Source organism: Pleurodeles waltl, chromosome 3_2, assembly GCF_031143425.1.
Source record: "Pleurodeles waltl isolate 20211129_DDA chromosome 3_2, aPleWal1.hap1.20221129, whole genome shotgun sequence".
Lineage (NCBI taxonomy): Eukaryota > Metazoa > Chordata > Amphibia > Caudata > Salamandridae > Pleurodeles > Pleurodeles waltl.
Window position 1 is genome coordinate 32338549 of NC_090441.1, and position 20152 is coordinate 32358700.

Sequence of the window (20152 nt, forward strand, 5' to 3'; positions counted from 1 at the left end):
CCCAAAAAGAAAATGTAGGCCTTCTATGTGAGGTGCAGCTTGTGCCATGTATACACAAGACCCATGGAAGCAGTAAAGTCTCTTTGAGGGGTATGTCCTGATTGAGACTTATTACCTGTCAAGGTCCCAATCGATTACTGCTTTGGAACCTTTTGCCACTAAAGGAATGCACATCTTTAAGTAGCACTTGAGGCAGAGTTGACAAAACAGTGCCAGTCACGGGTGGGATTGGGGGGTAGGGAAGCTGAATTATTACAGTACGTTACTGCCTTTTCTTGCAGCATAAATTCTCTAGTTGCACAGATTATGTAGCGGGCATATTAGCTCCTTTGGGGAGAGGGTCAGAATTGGGAATGGATACCAATACATTTCTCAGTACCGACTGCAACCTCCTCATGTAACTGTAGGGCTGTATTTACACATAGGGTGTACTTTCCCTTTTTGCACCAGGACGTACCTTTAAACAGGTGCATTGAACGCAACGGAACAGTGTGCCCAATTATGATAAATGTGCTGCCTTTAGGGCAGCTGCAAACTCGCACTGCCATGGGTGTATCACATAAGTGAAATATGGAACGTCTGCTTCAAAGCTGGTATGTATTTCTTTGTGCAAGAAGCAAACTGTCTGCATACTGAAGAGGGAAGAGAAATCCCCTTATAGGCACATGCAGCGAATGACCACCCACCTGCTGAGGATTGTTGGCGCTTTATCGTCCTTAGGTTCAGAGGACACATTTTGGCAAATCCTTATCAATGTTCTTTTTCATATGCTGAGTAGGACGGGAAGATTCTTTCCCCAACTCTTCCATTGACGAAGTACACCTTCTCTGTTTTTTCTAACCCTGAGAGACTGACATGTCGGCAGCCGCCCAATGTGTTTAAAATATCTTGTGTCTATGGACCACAGACTTGGGCCTAAACAACAGGCATGCTCAACAATCCTCAGGCCTTATGGTCTCGTGGGAGGCAGAACAAGCATACTTCATGCTCGTTGTGGAGGGTCAACTTCCTATGGCAGTTCAGACAAATTTGAAGACTGTCCTCATAATTTAAAAAGGCATTCAGGAACCTCAGATGTCCAACCCTGACAAATTTGGTGATTCTCTTGAAGTCTTCTGGGCAGAGATCGACAAATCTTTTGTGGGCTCCCTCAATGCACCTTCTTACTTCGAAAACAACGTTGAAAAAAAAAAAAAAAGAATCTAAGATAAAGGATGCACACAAGGGCACTGGGGGTTTACTGTCAATGTCATACTAAGGCTTCATCTCATAATGGAAAATGGTTTGGAAAAAACCACCTTCGTGCCCAACCACCAGAAGGTGGAGTTGTGTAAAGCATGTGGATATAGAAGATATTTCACACTTCAAAACAGGCAATATGACAAGTGTATAAAAGCATAACCATACAGGCAACACAATCCTGAAAATCAACAATCGGGGGAGTCATGCCAATCGGGAAACAGCTTAGGACGATAGGATGCTCATCCAACCTGGAGCTTGTGTAGGAGAAAGAGGAGTGCCTTGCCGGGTCACTATCAGGAGAATACTATTGAAAAATAGCCCGCTGGCTACTCGGTTAGGAGAGAAGGAGGCCTACAAATAAGTCATTGTAATCATCTACAACTGTTTAACCATCACTGGATAAACTGAGACAAATTCCAAGTTCCTCAGGTAACTATCTTATTGAAGGAATGGTCTTCAAAACGATGCATGAGGATGTTGAGGGTGGGCAAATCAGGGATAGGGTGCAACTGCCTAGTGGTGTCACAAGTTAGCATCAACATAAACAGAAGTGGTTGATTGCTTAGAGTTGTGTCCCTCCATGAGGTCCCCCAATCCTGGAGGAACATCTCTCACCAGCTCGCCTCTGTCTGCCTCTTGAACAGGTTTTGGTCGACATGGATGAGAATTGAGGGTTCAGTAACCTTATTCTTTTTGTTCTTAAGCATCTCTCCTTTATCCACTCTCAGGTTCTAGCAGGAAATTCAGAGAAAAAGGATTTAGATTGGACTATTTGTGCTTTGCTGGGTTGAGGAACATATGGGTATGCCGTCTTTATTTAACTGCCTCAAAGGATTTCCTCTACATTTGTTCTTAACACCATGATTTGATGGAATGCATTCCATGCATATACCATTCCTTGCTCCATCTTCAAGATTTTGTCTTTATCTTTGAAGTTAAGCATTGTAGCAATTTTCAGTCGAGGTAGTTACCCAAGGAAAAGAGAGGGGGTTCTTTGCATGAAGGCATGGAGTGTACATTTGTTGATAAGGTGCATGAAAAGCCTTACAGGGGCAATACTGTCTCTGAGCCATTGTGCAAGAAAGGTTTCGGATTGTATTCCTTCAGCCCTCTCGGGAAACACAACAAACCGCAGATTGCTTCTTAGTGCTTGCCCCTAGATGTCTTCAACGCAGTGTTCAATAGCTTTGAATGTTGTTGCCGTGAGTACAACTGCTGTCTAGAAATTACTGACTGTTTTCGAACTCAGAGATTCAACCTTCTGTCCGATGACCCTGTCCATTACATTTGTGATGTCTTGTCAGAGAAGTGATACGTCATGACAAACCTCCCTAATTTTCCTCTTCAGTGCAGTGGAGGCTTTTATGTCTTGATGGATATAGGCAGATGCTGCAGCCACTATTTAGAAACTCAGACAGCACCTGGGCTTATCCACCGGGGGAAATATCCCTGGTCACTGCACCTGCTTAGTTGCTTTAGGCAAACTTGGCCAGCTTACCCTGGTGAGGTAAGTGGTTAGACTTGCCCCGTTGATTAGAATAGGAAAAACTCACCATTGAATCCTTCTTGTACAACCACTGCACAGTTCAGAGGATCAATGCAAAAGAAGAGAAGATTTGTAGGCAGTGACGAGCCCCTAAACACCAGGACACATGAGGTGAGGCAGTGGTGCACTCACACACTGCATTACTACAGTGGCGACCTCTATACAGATCAACATGTCAGAGAACAGGAAGCAGAAGATTAAAAGAGCATTTCCAGTGGTTTCAGCAAGTTACATGGGTTGTGTCTTCATGCCAAAAAGGGCAGCCAAAGCATTCAGAAGTGGGCTGTCACTCCTGATACAGCAAACACATAAGCCAATTCCAGAGACAAGGATTCTTCAGTTGAAACTGTGCCCAGGGTAATAACGGAGACCTCCAGTAGATATTCTTGATTGGAAGGCATCAATCAGTATTGCTCCCAACACAGTATCCTGGACATCCCAAGCTGCCCTGACATCAATTGTTTACTGTTTCTTGTAAGATAGGAGAACACAAGTAGTCAATTTCACAGTCTACAGAAGGGAATGGGGATAGATGGATTATGTGCCTTCCAAAAACACTGCAGCTGCATCTAGATGAGCAGCCTGACTCCTAGAGGTCTTGATTACCCAACGGTTTATTTTACCACTTCCAATGGGGTTAGTGCTCCACAGTGTGCTACTCATCCTTGGGCTAATGCTCCGGACCAGGTGCAGCCTGGTAGAGTGGTACCACTCCTGCAGAGCCAAGATCTTCCCTCCTGCGCCTACTGCCCCAGTCTGGGGCACAAGCGTGACATTTTCACAGTCTGCAGGGCCCACCCAGGACACCCCCACATTGTGGACAAGTTGCAAGAGGGATGCACCCTCAACACTGATCTGCACTACAACAGACCACAGCCGACTTTTCCTTCACTGGACCTGCACTGCACCTTGGCAGCGGTTGCTGTCATTTCGCATCTGCCGCAGTCTGCGGCTGCAGGCTAATACAGACCCCTCCAGCAGTCAGCCAAGCCCCATGATCACAGATGGAGGATTAAGACACCCACGGATCATTCAGCCAACACACACGAGCACCACAGCTTCAGTCAGGTGGCAGAAGCCTTCAGCCCGCACCGGATCTCAACTAACACATGAGAACAGAGACTCACGTGGCACAGAGAACAAGCAACTTTCTCCTTATGGATAAACAATCAGCCAGAAAGTTAGGATGCTGTAGGGTGTCGGGCAATGGCTGGAAAAAATACAAATAATAAATATCCATGTTTCTTATTGCTCTTTCTCCATCCACTACGGGCCTTTGTACCCATTTTTTAGGGTTGTAAAGTCAATAGTTTCAAACATCAAGTTAGCACAGAAAATACATAACAATTAAGAACTTTCTATTGGCAGAACTCCATAAACTAACACAAAATACAATTTACCTTTCCATGCAAATATTAAGCCCTACAAAGCACAAAAAGCAGCATTTTGTTTTTAACACTAATATGACCCAAAGGCAAATTCCCACAGAACTGTAATTCTTGACTGAGTAAAACTCTCAAGGTTATTTGTGATCAGTACAAAGGGAGCTGTTTCTGTGATACAGATTCACCTCATCAAATACCTATACGGCTGTATCAACACATCACGTTTGATTTGAAGTAATGATCAGATAAAAAAAAAGAAATGTTACCTTCATACAAATGTCCCTGAGTTGAGATCGAACTTCTGACACAAGCATCATATTTCTTCCATTCACGAAGTTCTCTCTGCACCATTCCTGCAGTACAAAGAAATAAGAGCTCTATGGAAAAACATCAAGCCTGGCCGATTCACTGGAGTTTTAATTAGCACTGCTATTATATGCAGCAATACTTTTGCCAAATGTTTTCCTAGTCAAGTTTCCCAGTTCAATCTGTGTTTTCCACAAAGCTACACAACCATGACACAGCTATCAAAAGATGTATTATTTCCATATTTTATGTAGCGTACTGCCAAAAATGTTATACTTAACATGCCTCAAGCAATTTTCTGTTGTGAGTCGCACAATGGTTTGGGGGAAGAAGGGGTGGAGCGCGTTCACATAGGTGAACTAAAGAGCCATTTTAGGCGTCAACACTGAGAAAAAATTAAGAAAAATCTTTTGTCCTTGAGCTCTGATTGCATGGTTCTCTAGGGTGTCAGATGCTGACCAAGAGTCAAGGATTGCCCTGCAGGAAATTAACGTTTTGATGAATGCTCTTTTGACACAGGTATGAGCATCTTAAAAGCCAACAACAATAGTTTGCTATGAAAAAATACCAGTTGTGAATGATTATCACCCATGCTGAATTTGAACAGGTGCTTGCAGGTGAGACCCACAGGCACTACTTTTTTGAGGACCAACACTTATTTTTCAGTGTGACACTTAATATCTTAGAATATAGAAGGTACTAAATATCGAGGCCAGAGTAATGTGAGTATAATTATACTGAGATGGTAATATTTCTGGCGAGTATATAGTTTTAGAATTGTTTTTATATCTAAAACGTTAATATTGTTGTATAATGATATCGTTTTTTAATGCATTATTTATTTGTACATTTTATAAGTTTTCTTGAATGTTAAATGATTTGCTATATTTGCAAATGTTTCTTATATTTTAAGTACATAAACCCACACACGGGTTTTGGGTACTGTTTTAAATATATATAAATTAATTTCAAAATGTACTTTTCAATTTATTTTTTATTTAGTGTTTAATTTTGTCTCAATGGACTTTGATCCAGAGAAACAAAAAGAAAAATACAGAAGGGAAAAGAAGAATGAACTGAACGACAGAAAAGCTGTGACAAAGGGAGAAAAGTAGAACTTGCAAGAGTGAGAGAATAAGTACCTGGTGGTGAATTAAAGAGGCCTGAACCAGAACCGGGACTATTCAGCTCTGGTACTTGTTACCCTGACCTTCGATAGCACCAGCTGTGGGGTTCTGGAAAAAAACTTTGGGTTCCCAGCACTTATTCTTTTACAAATTAGGAGCTGGTTATCACACAACCAAATCCAAAAACTGAAAACAATCTCTTTAATTTACAGGTTTGAATTTTATGGAATATATGACACTCCTCACCCCCTACGTCCTGTACTAACTGATGTGTTTTAAAAAAAAAAATAATAATTATAAAGCATTTGCCTTATTCATGTTATCTGTAACCACAGTGTTCCCCTGGGGCACACAAACAAAGGATGTGTATGAGTGGAAGTCTTGGAGATAAAAAGCAGGATACATTTTTTACAAATAGAAGGCAAAAAATCAGATACTTTGGGGAGCAAAATGGAAACCCTGCAATTAATGACAAAAAGGATAAGGAAAGTGTTACTTAAACTATAAGCATCTGTTTGTTGCATGTAGTGCTGTAGATTTATATGCGGGCCATACTCCTGCCATCTAGTGTTGGTCCTGGATGTGTGAAGTTGTTTTTCTTCGAAGAAGTCTTTCTAGTCATCAGGTTCATTAATGTACATAGCCATCGATTCCAATGTTAGACTGTTGTCCCCCATGGCAGGTGGGGATGGAATGTGAAGCAAAGTGATAGAGATGCTGTAGGAAGTTGGCTCTGTATGTGCTATTTCAAAGTAAGGAATAGCATGCACAGAGTCCAAGGGTTCCCCTTAGAGGTAAGATAGTGGCAAAAAGAGATAATACTAATGCTCTATTTTGTGGTAGTGTGGTCGAGCAATAGGCTTATCCAAGGAGTAGTGTTAAGCATTTGTTGTACATACACATAGACAATAAATGAGGTACACACACTCAGAGACAAATCCAGCCAATAGGTTTTTGTATAGAAAAATATCTTTTCTTAGTTTATTTTAAGAACCACAGGTTCAAATTCTACATGTAATATCTCATTCGAAAGGTATTCAAGGTAAGTACTTTAGGAACTTCAAATCATCAAAATTGCATGTATACTTTTCAAGTTATTCACAAATAGCTGTTTTAAAAGTGGACACTTCGTGCAATTTTCACAGTTCCTAGGGGAGGTAAGTATTTGTTAGGTTAACCAGGTAAGTAAGACACTTACAGGGCTTAGTTCTTGGTCCAAGGTAGCCCACCGTTGGGGGTTCAGAGCAACCCCAAAGTCACCACACCAGCAGCTCAGGGCCGGTCAGGTGCAGAGTTCAAAGTGGTGCCCAAAACACATAGGCTAGAATGGAGAGAAGGGGGTGCCCCGGTTCCGGTCTGCTTGCAGGTAAGTACCCGCGTCTTCGGAGGGCAGACCAGGGGGGTTTTGTAGGGCACCGGGGGGGACACAAGCCCACACAGAAATTTCACCCTCAGCGGCGCGGGGGCGGCCGGGTGCAGTGTAGAAACAAGCGTCGGGTTCGCAGTGTTAGTCTATGAGAGATCTCGGGATCTCTTCAGCGCTGCAGGCAGGCAAGGGGGGGGTTCCTCGGGGAAACCTCCACTTGATCAAGGGAGAGGGACTCCTGGGGGTCACTCCTCCAGTGAAAGTCCGGTCCTTCAGGTCCTGGGGGCTGCGGGTGCAGGGTCTCTCCCAGGTGTCGGGACTTTGGATTCAAAGAGTCGCGGTCAGGGGAAGCCTCGGGATTCCCTCTGCAGGCGGCGCTGTGGGAACTCAGGGGGGACAGGTTTTGGTACTCACAGTATCAGAGTAGTCCTGGGGTCCCTCCTGAGGTGTTGGATCTCCACCAGCCGAGTCGGGGTCGCCGGGTGCAGTGTTGCAAGTCTCACGCTTCTTGCGGGGAGCTTGCAGGGTTCTTTCAAGGCTGCTGAAAACAAAGTTGCAGCCTTTCTTGGAGCAGGTCCGCTGTCCTCTGGAGTTTCTTGTCTTTTCGAAGCAGGGGCAGTCCTCAGAGGATGTCGAGGTCGCTGGTCCCTTTGGAAGGCGTCGCTGGAGCAGGATCTTTGGAAGGCAGGAGACAGGCCGGTGAGTTTCTGGAGCCAAGGCAGTTGTCGTCTTCTGGTCTTCCTCTGCAGGGGTTTTCAGCTAGGCAGTCCTTCTTCTTGTAGTTGCAGGAATCTAATTTTCTAGGGTTCAGGGTAGCCCTTAAATACTAAATTTAAGGGCGTGTTTAGGTCTGGGGGGTTAGTAGCCAATGGCTACTACCCCTGAGGGTGGGTACACCCTCTTTGTGCCTCCTCCCAAGGGGAGGGGGTCACAATCCTAACCCTATTGGGGGAATCCTCCATCTGCAAGATGGAGGATTTCTAAAAGTTAGAGTCACTTCAGCTCAGGACACCTTAGGGGCTGTCCTGACTGGCCAGTGACTCCTCCTTGTTTTTCTCATTATTTTCTCTGGCCTTGCCGCCAAAAGTGGGGCCTGGCCGGAGGGGGCGGGCAACTCCACTAGCTGGAGTGTCCTGCTGGGTTGGCACAAAGGAGGTGAGCCTTTGAGGCTCACCGCCAGGTGTGACAATTCCTGCCTGGGGGAGGTGTTAGCATCTCCACCCAGTGCAGGCTTTGTTACTGGCCTCAGAGTGACAAAGGCACTCTCCCCATGGGGCCAGCAACATGTCTCGGTTTGTGGCAGGCTGCTAAAACTAGTCAGCCTACACAGATAGTCGGTTAAGTTTCAGGGGGCACCTCTAAGGTGCCCTCTGGGGTGTATTTTACAATAAAATGTACACTGGCATCAGTGTGCATTTATTGTGCTGAGAAGTTTGATACCAAACTTCCCAGTTTTCAGTGTAGCCATTATGGTGCTGTGGAGTTCGTGTTTGACAGACTCCCAGACCATATACTCTTATGGCTACCCTGCACTTACAATGTCTAAGGTTTTGTTTAGACACTGTAGGGGTACCATGCTCATGCACTGGTACCCTCACCTATGGTATAGTGCACCCTGCCTTAGGGCTGTAAGGCCTGCTAGAGGGGTGTCTTACCTATACTGCATAGGCAGTGAGAGGCTGGCATGGCACCCTGAGGGGAGTGCCATGTCGACTTACTCGTTTTGTCCTCACTAGCACACACAAGCTGGTAAGCAGTGTGTCTGTGCTGAGTGAGAGGTCTCCAGGGTGGCATAAGACATGCTGCAGCCCTTAGAGACCTTCCTTGGCATCAGGGCCCTTGGTACTAGAACTACCAGTTACAAGGGACTTATCTGGATGCCAGGGTCTGCCAATTGTGGATACAAAAGTACAGGTTAGGGAAAGAACACTGGTGCTGGGGCCTGGTTAGCAGGCCTCAGCACACTTTCAATTGTAAACATAGCATCAGCAAATGCAAAAAGTCAGGGGGCAACCATGCCAAGGAGGCATTTCCTTACACAACCCCCCCCCAAACGAAAGAGGATGAGACTAACCTTTCCCAAGAGAGTCTTCATTTTCTAAGTGGAAGAACCTGGAAAGGCCATCTGCATTGGCATGGGCAGTCCCAGGTCTGTGTTCCACTATAAAGTCCATTCCCTGTAGGGAGATGGACCACCTCAACAGTTTAGGATTTTCACCTTTCATTTGCATCAGCCATTTGAGAGGTCTGTGGTCAGTTTGAACTAGGAAGTGAGTCCCAAAGAGGTATGGTCTCAGCTTCTTCAGGGACCAAACCACAGCAAAGGCCTCCCTCTCAATGGCACTCCAACGCTGCTCCCTGGGGAGTAACCTCCTGCTAATGAAAGCAACAGGCTGGTCAAGGCCATCATCATTTGTTTGGGACAAAACTGCCCCTATCCCATGTTCAGAGGCATCAGTCTGCACAATGAACTGCTTAGAATAATCTGGAGCTTTTAGAACTGGTGCTGAGCACATTGCTTGTTTCAGGGTGTCAAAGGCCTGTTGGCATTCCACAGTCCAGTTCACTTTCTTGGGCATTTTCTTGGAGGTGAGTTCAGTGAGGGCTGTCACAATGGATCCATATCCCTTCACAAACCTCCTGTAATACCCAGTCAAGCCAAGGAATGCCCTGACTTGAGTCTGGGTTTTTGGAGCTACCCAGTCCAGAATAGTCTGGATCTTGGGTTGGAGTGGCTGAACCTGGCCTCCACCTACAAGGTGTCCCAAGTAAACCACAGTTCCCTGCCCTATCTGGCATTTGGATGCCTTGATAGAGAGGCCTGCAGATTGCAGAGCCTTCAAAACCTTCTTCAGGTGGACCAGGTGATCCTGCCAGGTGGAGCTAAAGACAGCAATATCATCAAGATAAGCTGTGCTAAAGGACTCCAAGCCAGCAAGGACTTGATTCACCAACCTTTGGAAGGTGGCAGGGGCATTCTTTAAACCAAAGGGCATAACAGTAAACTGATAATGCCCATCAGGTGTGGAGAATGCTGTTTTCTCTTTTGCTCCAGGTGCCATTTTTATTTGCCAGTACCCTGCTGTCAAGTCAAAGGTACTTAAGAATTTGGCAGCACCTAATTTGTCTATGAGCTCATCAGCTCTTGGAATTGGATGAGCATCTGTCTTGGTGACAGAATTGAGCCCTCTGTAGTCCACACAAAACCTCATCTCTTTCTTTCCATCTTTGGTGTGAGGTTTGGGGACTAAGACCACTGGGCTAGCCCAGGGGCTGTCAGAGCGCTCAATTACTCCCAATTCCAGCATCTTGTGGACTTCCACCTTGATGCTTTCCTTAACATGGTCAGATTGTCTAAAGATTTTGTTCTTGACAGGCATGCTGTCTCCTGTGTCCACATCATGGGTACACAGGTGTGTCTGACCAGGGGTTAAGGAGAAGAGTTCAGGAAACTGTTGTAGGACTCTCCTACAATCAGCTTGCTGTTGGCCAGAGAGGGTGTCTGAGTAGATCACTCCATCTACTGTGCCATCTTTTGGGTCTGATGACAGAAGATCAGGGAGAGGTTCACTCTCTGCCTCCTGATCCTCATCTGTTACCATCAACAGATTGACATCAGCCCTGTCGTGGAAGAGCTTAAGGCGGTTTACATGGATCACCCTCTTGGGGCTCCTGCTTGTGCCCAGGTCCACCAGGTAGGTGACCTGACTCTTCCTTTCTAGTACTGGGTAAGGGCCACTCCATTTGTCCTGGAGTGCCCTGGGAGCCACAGGCTCCAGAACCCAGACTTTCTGCCCTGGTTGGAACTCAACCAGTGCAGCTTTTTGGTCATACCAAAACTTCTGGAGCTGTTGGCTGGCCTCAAGGTTTTTGGTTGCCTTTTCCATGTACTCTGCCATTCTAGAGCGAAGGCCAAGTACATAGTCCACTATGTCCTGTTTAGGCTCATGGAGAGGTCTCTCCCAGCCTTCTTTAACAAGGGCAAGTGGTCCCCTTACAGGATGACCAAACAGAAGTTCAAAGGGTGAGAATCCTACTCCCTTCTGTGGCACCTCTCTGTAAGCGAAAAGCAGACATGGCAAGAGGACATCCCATCTCCTTTTGAGCTTTTCTGGGAGCCCCATGATCATGCCTTTTAATGTCTTGTTGAATCTTTCAACCAAGCCATTAGTTTGGGGATGGTATGGTGTAGTGAATTTATAAGTCACTCCACACTCATTCCACATGTGCTTTAGGTATGCTGACATGAAGTTGGTACCTCTGTCAGACACCACCTCCTTAGGGAAACCCACTCTGGTAAAGATACCAATGAGGGCCTTGGCTACTGCAGGGGCAGTAGTCGACCTAAGGGGAATAGCTTCAGGATACCTGGTAGCATGATCCACTACTACCAGGATATACATATTTCCTGAGGCTGTGGGAGGTTCTAGTGGACCAACTATGTCCACACCCACTCTTTCAAAGGGAACCCCCACCACTGGAAGTGGAATGAGGGGGGCCTTTGGATGTCCACCTGTCTTACCACTGGCTTGACAGGTGGGGCAGGAGAGGCAAAACTCCTTAACCATGTTGGACATATTGGGCCAGTAGAAGTGGTTGACTAACCTCTCCCACGTCTTGGTTTGTCCCAAATGTCCAGCAAGGGGAATGTCATGGGCCAATGTTAGGATGAACTTCCTGAACAGCTGAGGCACTACCACTCTCCTAGTGGCACCAGGTTTGGGGTCTCTGGCCTCAGTGTACAGGAGTCCATCTTCCCAATAGACCCTATGCGTTCCATTTTTCTTGCCTTTGGACTCGTCAGCAGCTTGCTGCCTAAGGCCTTCAAGAGAGGGACAGGTTTCTTGTCCCTTACACAGCTCCTCCCTTGAGGGTCCCCCTGGGCCTAAGAGCTCAACCTGGTAAGGTTCAAGCTCCAAAGGCTCAGTTCCCTCAGAGGGCAGAACTTCTTCCTGAGAAGAGAGGTTCCCTTTCTTTTGCTGTGTTGCAGTTGGTTTCCCAACTGACTTTCCTGTTCTCTTGGTAGGCTGGGCCATTCTTCCAGACTCCAGCTCTACTTGTTCACCCTGTGCCTTGCATTGTGCTCTTGTTTTCACACACACCAGTTCAGGGATACCCAGCATTGCTGCATGGGTTTTTAGCTCTACCTCAGCCCATGCTGAGGACTCCAGGTCATTTCCAAGCAGACAGTCCACTGGGATATTTGAGGAGACCACCACCTGTTTCAGGCCACTGACCCCTCCCCATTCTAAAGTAACCATTGCCATGGGATGTACTTTTCTCTGATTGTCAGCGTTGGTGACTGTGTAAGTTTTTCCAGTCAGGTATTGGCCAGGGGAAAACAGTTTCTCTGTCACCATGGTGACACTGGCACCTGTATCCCTCAGGCCCTCTATTCTAGTCCCATTAATTAAGAGTTGCTGTCTGTATTTTTGCATGTTAGGCGGCCAGACAGCTAGTGTGGCTAAATCCACCCCACCCTCAGAAACTAGAGTAGCTTCAGTGTGGACCCTGATTTGCTCTGGGCACACTGTTGATCCCACTTGGAGACTAGCCATACCAGTGTTACCTGGATGGGAGTTTGGAGTGGAACCTTTCTTGGGACAGGCCTTGTCTCCAGTTTGGTGTCCATGCTGTTTACAGCTATGACACCAGGCCTTTTTGGGATCAAAGTTTTTACCCTTGTACCCATTGTTTTGTGGAGAGGCTCTGGGCCCACCCTCCTGTGCAGGTTTTTGGGGGCCTGTAGAAGACTCTTTACTATTTTTAGTTTTGGTTGTCTCATCACCCTTCCCCTGGGGAGTCTTTGTGACCCCTTTCTTTTGGTCACCCCCTGTTGAAGTCTTGGACACCCTTGTCTTGACCCAATGGTCCGCCTTCTTTCCCAATTCTTGGGGAGAAATTGGTCCTAGGTCTACCAGATGCTGATGCAGTTTATCATTGAAACAATTACTTAACAGGTGTTCTTTCACAAATAAATTGTACAGCCCATCATAATTACTTATACCACTGCCTTGAATCCAACCATCTAGTGTTTTCACTGAGTAGTCAACAAAGTCAACCCAGGTCTGGCTCGAGGATTTTTGAGCCCCCCTGAACCTAATCCTGTACTCCTCAGTGGAGAATCCAAAGCCCTCAATCAGGGTACCCTTCATGAGGTCATAAGATTCTGCATCTTTTCCAGAGAGTGTGAGGAGTCTATCCCTACACTTTCCAGTGAACATTTCCCAAAGGAGAGCACCCCAGTGAGATCTGTTCACTTTTCTGGTTACACAAGCCCTCTCAAAAGCTGTGAACCACTTGGTGATGTCATCACCATCTTCAAATTTTGTCACAATCCCTTTGGGGATTTTTAACATGTCAGGAGAATCTCTGACCCTATTTATATTGCTGCCACCATTGATGGGTCCTAGGCCCATCTCTTGTCTTTCCCTTTCTATGGCTAGGAGCTGTCTCTCTAAAGCCAATCTTTTGGCCATCCTGGCTAACAGGAGGTCATCTTCACTGAGAGCATCCTCAGTGATTTCAGAAATGTGGGACCCTCCTGTGAGGGACTCACTATTTCTGACTAACACAGTTGGAGACAGGACTTGAGGGGTCCTGTTCTCCCTATTTAGGACTGGAGGAGGGACATTGGCCTCCAAGTCACTAATTTCTTCCTCTGTGAGGTCATCATCAGAGGGGTTGGCTTTTTCAAACTCTGCCAACAGCTCCTGGAGCTGAATTTTGGTAGGTCTGGAGCCAATGGTTATTTTTTTGATATTACAGAGAGACCTTAGCTCCCTCATCTTAAGATGGAGGTAAGGTGTGGTGTCGAGTTCCACCACATTCATCTCTGTATCAGACATTATTTTGCTAAGAGTTGGAAGACTTTTTAACAAATCTAAAACTGTTTCTAGAATCTAATTTCAAACTTTTAACAAACTTTTAAACTCTAAAAGACAATGCTAAACAGGGACTTAACACACAAGGCCCTAGCAGGACTTTTAAGAATTTAGAACAATTTCAAATTGCAAAATGAATTTCTAATGACAATTTTGGAATTTGTCGTGTGATCAGGTATTGGCTGAGTAGTCCAGCAAATGCAAAGTCTTGTACCCCACCGCTGATCCACCAATGTAGGAAGTTGGCTCTGTATGTGCTATTTCAAAGTAAGGAATAGCATGCACAGAGTCCAAGGGTTCCCCTTAGAGGTAAGATAGTGGCAAAAAGAGATAATACTAATGCTCTATTTTGTGGTAGTGTGGTCGAGCAATAGGCTTATCCAAGGAGTAGTGTTAAGCATTTGTTGTACATACACATAGACAATAAATGAGGTACACACACTCAGAGACAAATCCAGCCAATAGGTTTTTGTATAGAAAAATATCTTTTCTTAGTTTATTTTAAGAACCACAGGTTCAAATTCTACATGTAATATCTCATTCGAAAGGTATTGCAGGTAAGTACTTTAGGAACTTCAAATCATCAAAATTGCATGTATACTTTTCAAGTTATTCACAAATAGCTGTTTTAAAAGTGGACACTTCGTGCAATTTTCACAGTTCCTAGGGGAGGTAAGTATTTGTTAGGTTAACCAGGTAAGTAAGACACTTACAGGGCTTAGTTCTTGGTCCAAGGTAGCCCACCGTTGGGGGTTCAGAGCAATCCCCAAAGTCACCACACCAGCAGCTCAGGGCCGGTCAGGTGCAGAGTTCAAAGTGGTGCCCAAAACACATAGGCTAGAATGGAGAGAAGGGGGTGCCCCGGTTCCGGTCTGCTTGCAGGTAAGTACCCGCGTCTTCGGAGGGCAGACCAGGGGGGTTTTGTAGGGCACCGGGGGGGACACAAGCCCACACAGAAATTTCACCCTCAGCGGCGCGGGGGCGGCCGGGTGCAGTGTAGAAACAAGCGTCGGGTTCGCAGTGTTAGTCTATGAGAGATCTCGGGATCTCTTCAGCGCTGCAGGCAGGCAAGGGGGGGGGTTCCTCGGGGAAACCTCCACTTGATCAAGGGAGAGGGACTCCTGGGGGTCACTCCTCCAGTGAAAGTCCGGTCCTTCAGGTCCTGGGGGCTGCGGGTGCAGGGTCTCTCCCAGGTGTCGGGACTTTGGATTCAAAGAGTCGCGGTCAGGGGAAGCCTCGGGATTCCCTCTGCAGGCGGCGCTGTGGGAACTCAGGGGGGACAGGTTTTGGTACTCACAGTATCAGAGTAGTCCTGGGGTCCCTCCTGAGGTGTTGGATCTCCACCAGCCGAGTCGGGGTCGCCGGGTGCAGTGTTGCAAGTCTCACGCTTCTTGCGGGGAGCTTGCAGGGTTCTTTCAAGGCTGCTGGAAACAAAGTTGCAGCCTTTCTTGGAGCAGGTCCGCTGTCCTCGGGAGTTTCTTGTCTTTTCGAAGCAGGGGCAGTCCTCAGAGGATGTCGAGGTCGCTGGTCCCTTTGGAAGGCGTCGCTGGAGCAGGATCTTTGGAAGGCAGGAGACAGGCCGGTGAGTTTCTGGAGCCAAGGCAGTTGTCGTCTTCTGGTCTTCCTCTGCAGGGGTTTTCAGCTAGGCAGTCCTTCTTCTTGTAGTTGCAGGAATCTAATTTTCTAGGGTTCAGGGTAGCCCTTAAATACTAAATTTAAGGGCGTGTTTAGGTCTGGGGGGTTAGTAGCCAATGGCTACTAGCCCTGAGGGTGGGTACACCCTCTTTGTGCCTCCTCCCAAGGGGAGGGGGTCACAATCCTAACCCTATTGGGGGAATCCTCCATCTGCAAGATGGAGGATTTCTAAAAGTTAGAGTCACTTCAGCTCAGGACACCTTAGGGGCTGTCCTGACTGGCCAGTGACTCCTCCTTGTTTTTCTCATTATTTTCTCCGGCCTTGCCGCCAAAAGTGGGGCCTGGCCGGAGGGGGCGGGCAACTCCACTAGCTGGAGTGTCCTGCTGGGTTGGCACAAAGGAGGTGAGCCTTTGAGGCTCACCGCCAGGTGTGACAATTCCTGCCTGGGGGAGGTGTTAGCATCTCCACCCAGTGCAGGCTTTGTTACTGGCCTCAGAGTGACAAAGGCACTCTCCCCATGGGGCCAGCAACATGTCTCGGTTTGTGGCAGGCTGCTAAAACTAGTCAGCCTACACAGATAGTCGGTTAAGTTTCAGGGGGCACCTCTAAGGTGCCCTCTGGGGTGTATTTTACAATAAAATGTACACTGGCATCAGTGTGCATTTATTGTGCTGAGAAGTTTGATACCAAACTTCCCAGTTTTCAGTGTAGCCATTATGGTGCTGTGGAGTTCGTGTTTGACAGACTCCCAGACCATATACTCTTATGGCTACCCTGCACTTACAATGTCTAAGGTTTTGTTTAGACACTGTAGGGGTACCATGCTCATGCACTGGTACCCTCACCTATGGTATAGTGCACCCTGCCTTAGGGCTGTAAGGCCTGCTAGAGGGGTGTCTTACCTATACTGCATAGGCAGTGAGAGGCTGGCATGGCACCCTGAGGGGAGTGCCATGTCGACTTACTCGTTTTGTCCTCACTAGCACACACAAGCTGGTAAGCAGTGTGTCTGTGCTGAGTGAGAGGTCTCCAGGGTGGCATAAGACATGCTGCAGCCCTTAGAGACCTTCCTTGGCATCAGGGCCCTTGGTACTAGAAGTACCAGTTACAAGGGACTTATCTGGATGCCAGGGTCTGCCAATTGTGGATACAAAAGTACAGGTTAGGGAAAGAACACTGGTGCTGGGGCCTGGTTAGCAGGCCTCAGCACACTTTCAATTGTAAACATAGCATCAGCAAAGGCAAAAAGTCAGGGGGCAACCATGCCAAGGAGGCATTTCCTTACAGATGCCCAGTCATAAGAAGAAAGAGAGATAGTAAAAGATATTACATGCCACGAACAGATGCTTACAGAGTAATTAACATTTTCCATTCAAAGCATGTGTGGCTGTAGATACACATTCTGTGCATAGACTGGAAAGCAGTCTTCCCCAAAAGCTGTGGCTTGCCTGCGGGTGTTGCAGTAGACTGGAAAAGTGTACGAAGAACAGCCCAACCAACATTAGCTTGCTGGCAGATCAGAACATCCACACAGTAGTGTATTGTGAAAGTGTGTGGTGTAGAACAGGTAGCTCCTTTGCATATTTCAGCTATTGGGATTGTTTCCTAGGAAGGTCATAGAGGTGCATTTCTTTTGAGTAGTGTGCTCTAGGAGGAGCAGGTAAAATCCTTTGGCATAACTTGTATGAATCTACTATCCATCTGGCAATGCCTGAGTTGGATATTGCCTTTCCTTTAAGAGGTTGAAAGAAAGCAACAAAAGGTTGTTGAGTCTTTCTAAATGTTTTAGTCCTATTAATGTAGTACAAGGGCTTGCTTTACATCTTAGGTATGAAGAGCCCGTTCTGCAGCAGAGTCTGGCTGTGGGCAAAAAACAGGTAGGTCGACTGACTGCTTAAGATAGAATTGAGGCACTACCTTGGGGAGGAATTTGGGGTTGGTGTGGAGAACAACTCTCTCCCTTCAAATGTGGAAAAAAGTTTTTTCTAAGGCTAATGTTTGAAGCTCACTAACATTCCTGAGTGAGGTAATAGCATTTAGAAATGCCATCTTCCAAGTGACGAATTCAAAGTGTTAAGTATGAAGACGCTCAAATGGGGGGAGAGGGAATGAGTGGTAGGAGTATAATGTTAGGATTACATGAGGCTGCTGGTGGAACCTGAAGAGGAATCACCCTTTTGAGATCGACCATGAAGGCTTTAATAACTGGTATCTTGAAGAGAGGTCTGTTGTCTATTTTGAAGATGTGCATTATATTACAGGTGAGGGGATATCTGCAGGAGCAGATATCCCCCTATGTCGTCTGTCGATTCTCAGACATAGTAAGTGAACAGGGAATCCATTTTAAATACATGTGCTGGACACTGGACAATACGAGCTTCCCCAGTTACATGATGGCTTCACTGAAAATAAGGATGTTTGGTATCAAACATCTCAGATTAATAAACCCTCACTGATTCCAGTGATGGATTTATTCATACATGTATCCAGAGAGAACCTTAGCGGTGCCCACTGAAAACCTGTGGATTCTACCACTGCAGAGTGATGAGTGGTGGCCAATCAACACTAGATCATCCAAATGACCCTCTGTATGAGACCACAGTTGCGCTAAACATTACTGCAACCGGCACATGTGAAGTCTGGCATGAGGTACTCTGGCTATGTAGAAGGTCATCATGCCTAAAAGATGCATGACTGTCCTGACGGCTAGACGTTGATCAAGTTGGAACAAATAAATCGGTGCTTGGAAAGTCTGGATTCTTGCTGAATTGGGATAGGTTAAGCCTACCTCTGTGTTAAGAATTGTCCCTAGGCAAGGCTGGATCTGGAGGGGTTGAAGGTGGGATTTGGTGGCACACCCTAATAAATGATGCAGATCTAATGTGAATTGGGTGTGTTCTTGGCACTGCTGGCAGGTGGCAGCTTTAATAAGCCACTTACGGCCAGATGTATCAAAGTACTGTTTTGCATTTCTTAAATGGCGAATTTTAAGAAATACAAAATGGTATGTGAGAAAATAGCGATTCCCTAATAGCTACCACAGAGTTGCAATCGCTATCAGGGAATCACTATTAAGAAATGCAATTCCATTCGTTCCCAAGGCCCATAATTCCTTATTAGGGAATCGCATATTAGGAAATGCAAAACCAAGGGTGCTGAGGGCCTAAGGCCCTCTTTAAGTATCCCCAAAGTTTAATTGTGCACATGTGAAGTGCACACATGCCCTAGGGGCATGTGTGAGCTACAATGCACTATTAAAAATGCATTTTGTAAAATTGCACATGGTTACCAACAACTTGGAACTGGTGATAATTGCATTTCCTAAATGCATAGTTCGCATTTAGGAAATGCTAGATATATATGCACAGGGAATCACACATACGAATTCCCTATGTGTGATTTCCTATTTAGGGAATCGCAAGTTGTGATTCCCTAAATCAGAGTCGCAATTTTAGAGATCTGCTAAAAATTGTGGTTCCCTAAAATGGGACTGCAATGCCTTTGCATAATAGCCTTTCACGATTTATGAAACGGTGGAATTTTGCGATTCACACCGTTTGCAAATGCAAAATAGTTTGATACATCTGGCCCTTGGTGAATATCTGAGGTGCAGTAGTGACCCCAAAGGGGAGAGCTTTAAACTGGTAAACTTTAAACCTTAAACTTGAGATATTGACGATGAGCCAGATGTATTGGGATGTGGAAATAGGCGTCCTTTAATTCTAGTGCAGCCATAAAGTTGCCTTGCAGGAGAAGTGGGATGACATCCTAAAAGGGTACCATGTGAAAGTGTTCTGATAGGATGTATTGGTTTAGGGGCCTGAGGGACCCATCTTTTGGGGGTTTTAGGAAGTATAGTCTGTACACTCCTATACCTTGCTGATCGTTTGGGACAAGTTCTATAGCCCCTTTGAGAAGGAGAGATTTGACCTCCTGTTTGAATAGAGTTTGATGTTCTGCTGATAGTCTGCTTGCAAGATGGAATGGTGGGAGGCATGGAAGTGAGCTCCGGACAATTACCATGTTGGATAATATCCAACATTCACTGGTCAGAGATGTTGGTTTGCCAAGTGGAAAACAAACCTTGTGTGTTGTGTGGTCGGGAGAAAGAAGAGGCAAGTCAGGGTTTGGTGGTTGGTGTAGTTCCTTTTGGGGAACTACTCTTGCCTCTGGAGTTGTTACCCCTTTTGGACCCTCTAAAATAGCCTGTGGGAAAGGACTTCTGGCTCTAGGTGCACTGGTAAGAAGTGAAGGTTTCAGGGGAGATGGTCTTTGAAACTCCATGGTATAAGTCATGGCGAAATGAGCTATGGTGAGCTGGTTTTTGTAGTCCCCCCATTGCTTGTGCCATCTCTGTATCTTTTTAAAAAAAAAATCTAAAGTTTGGTCCACATGTGGGCCAAAAAGGTGGCCCCCATCAAAAGGCATGCTTTGTAGACTGTGCTGAACTTCCTTCCGGCTTAAAGCCAGGGATACCGAGCCATGCATGTCTACTGACAAGACTACTAGTATTTACCCATCTAGCAGCAGTGTCAGGTGAGCCTATGGCGGAGCGAATGGAAGCCTGCCCTCTGATAGTATATCCTGGCTGCATTTCCTATGCTCCTCAGGGAGGTATGGGAGAAGCTCTTGCATTTCGTCCAAGTGGGCAAGGTCATAT

General features: G+C 46.2%; 1 protein-coding gene across 2 annotated transcripts in view; it reads right to left on the reverse strand.

Moving 5' to 3' along the window:
- The window catches only part of DHX33 (DEAH-box helicase 33), a 200802-nt gene that overhangs the window by 42081 nt on the left and 138569 nt on the right, over positions 1-20152 (reverse strand). For both annotated transcript variants that reach the window (XM_069226675.1, XM_069226676.1), the window contains one exon: positions 4440-4526. In XM_069226675.1, the coding sequence (XP_069082776.1) occupies positions 4440-4526 (87 nt within the window). The remainder of the gene's footprint in view (positions 1-4439; positions 4527-20152) is intronic.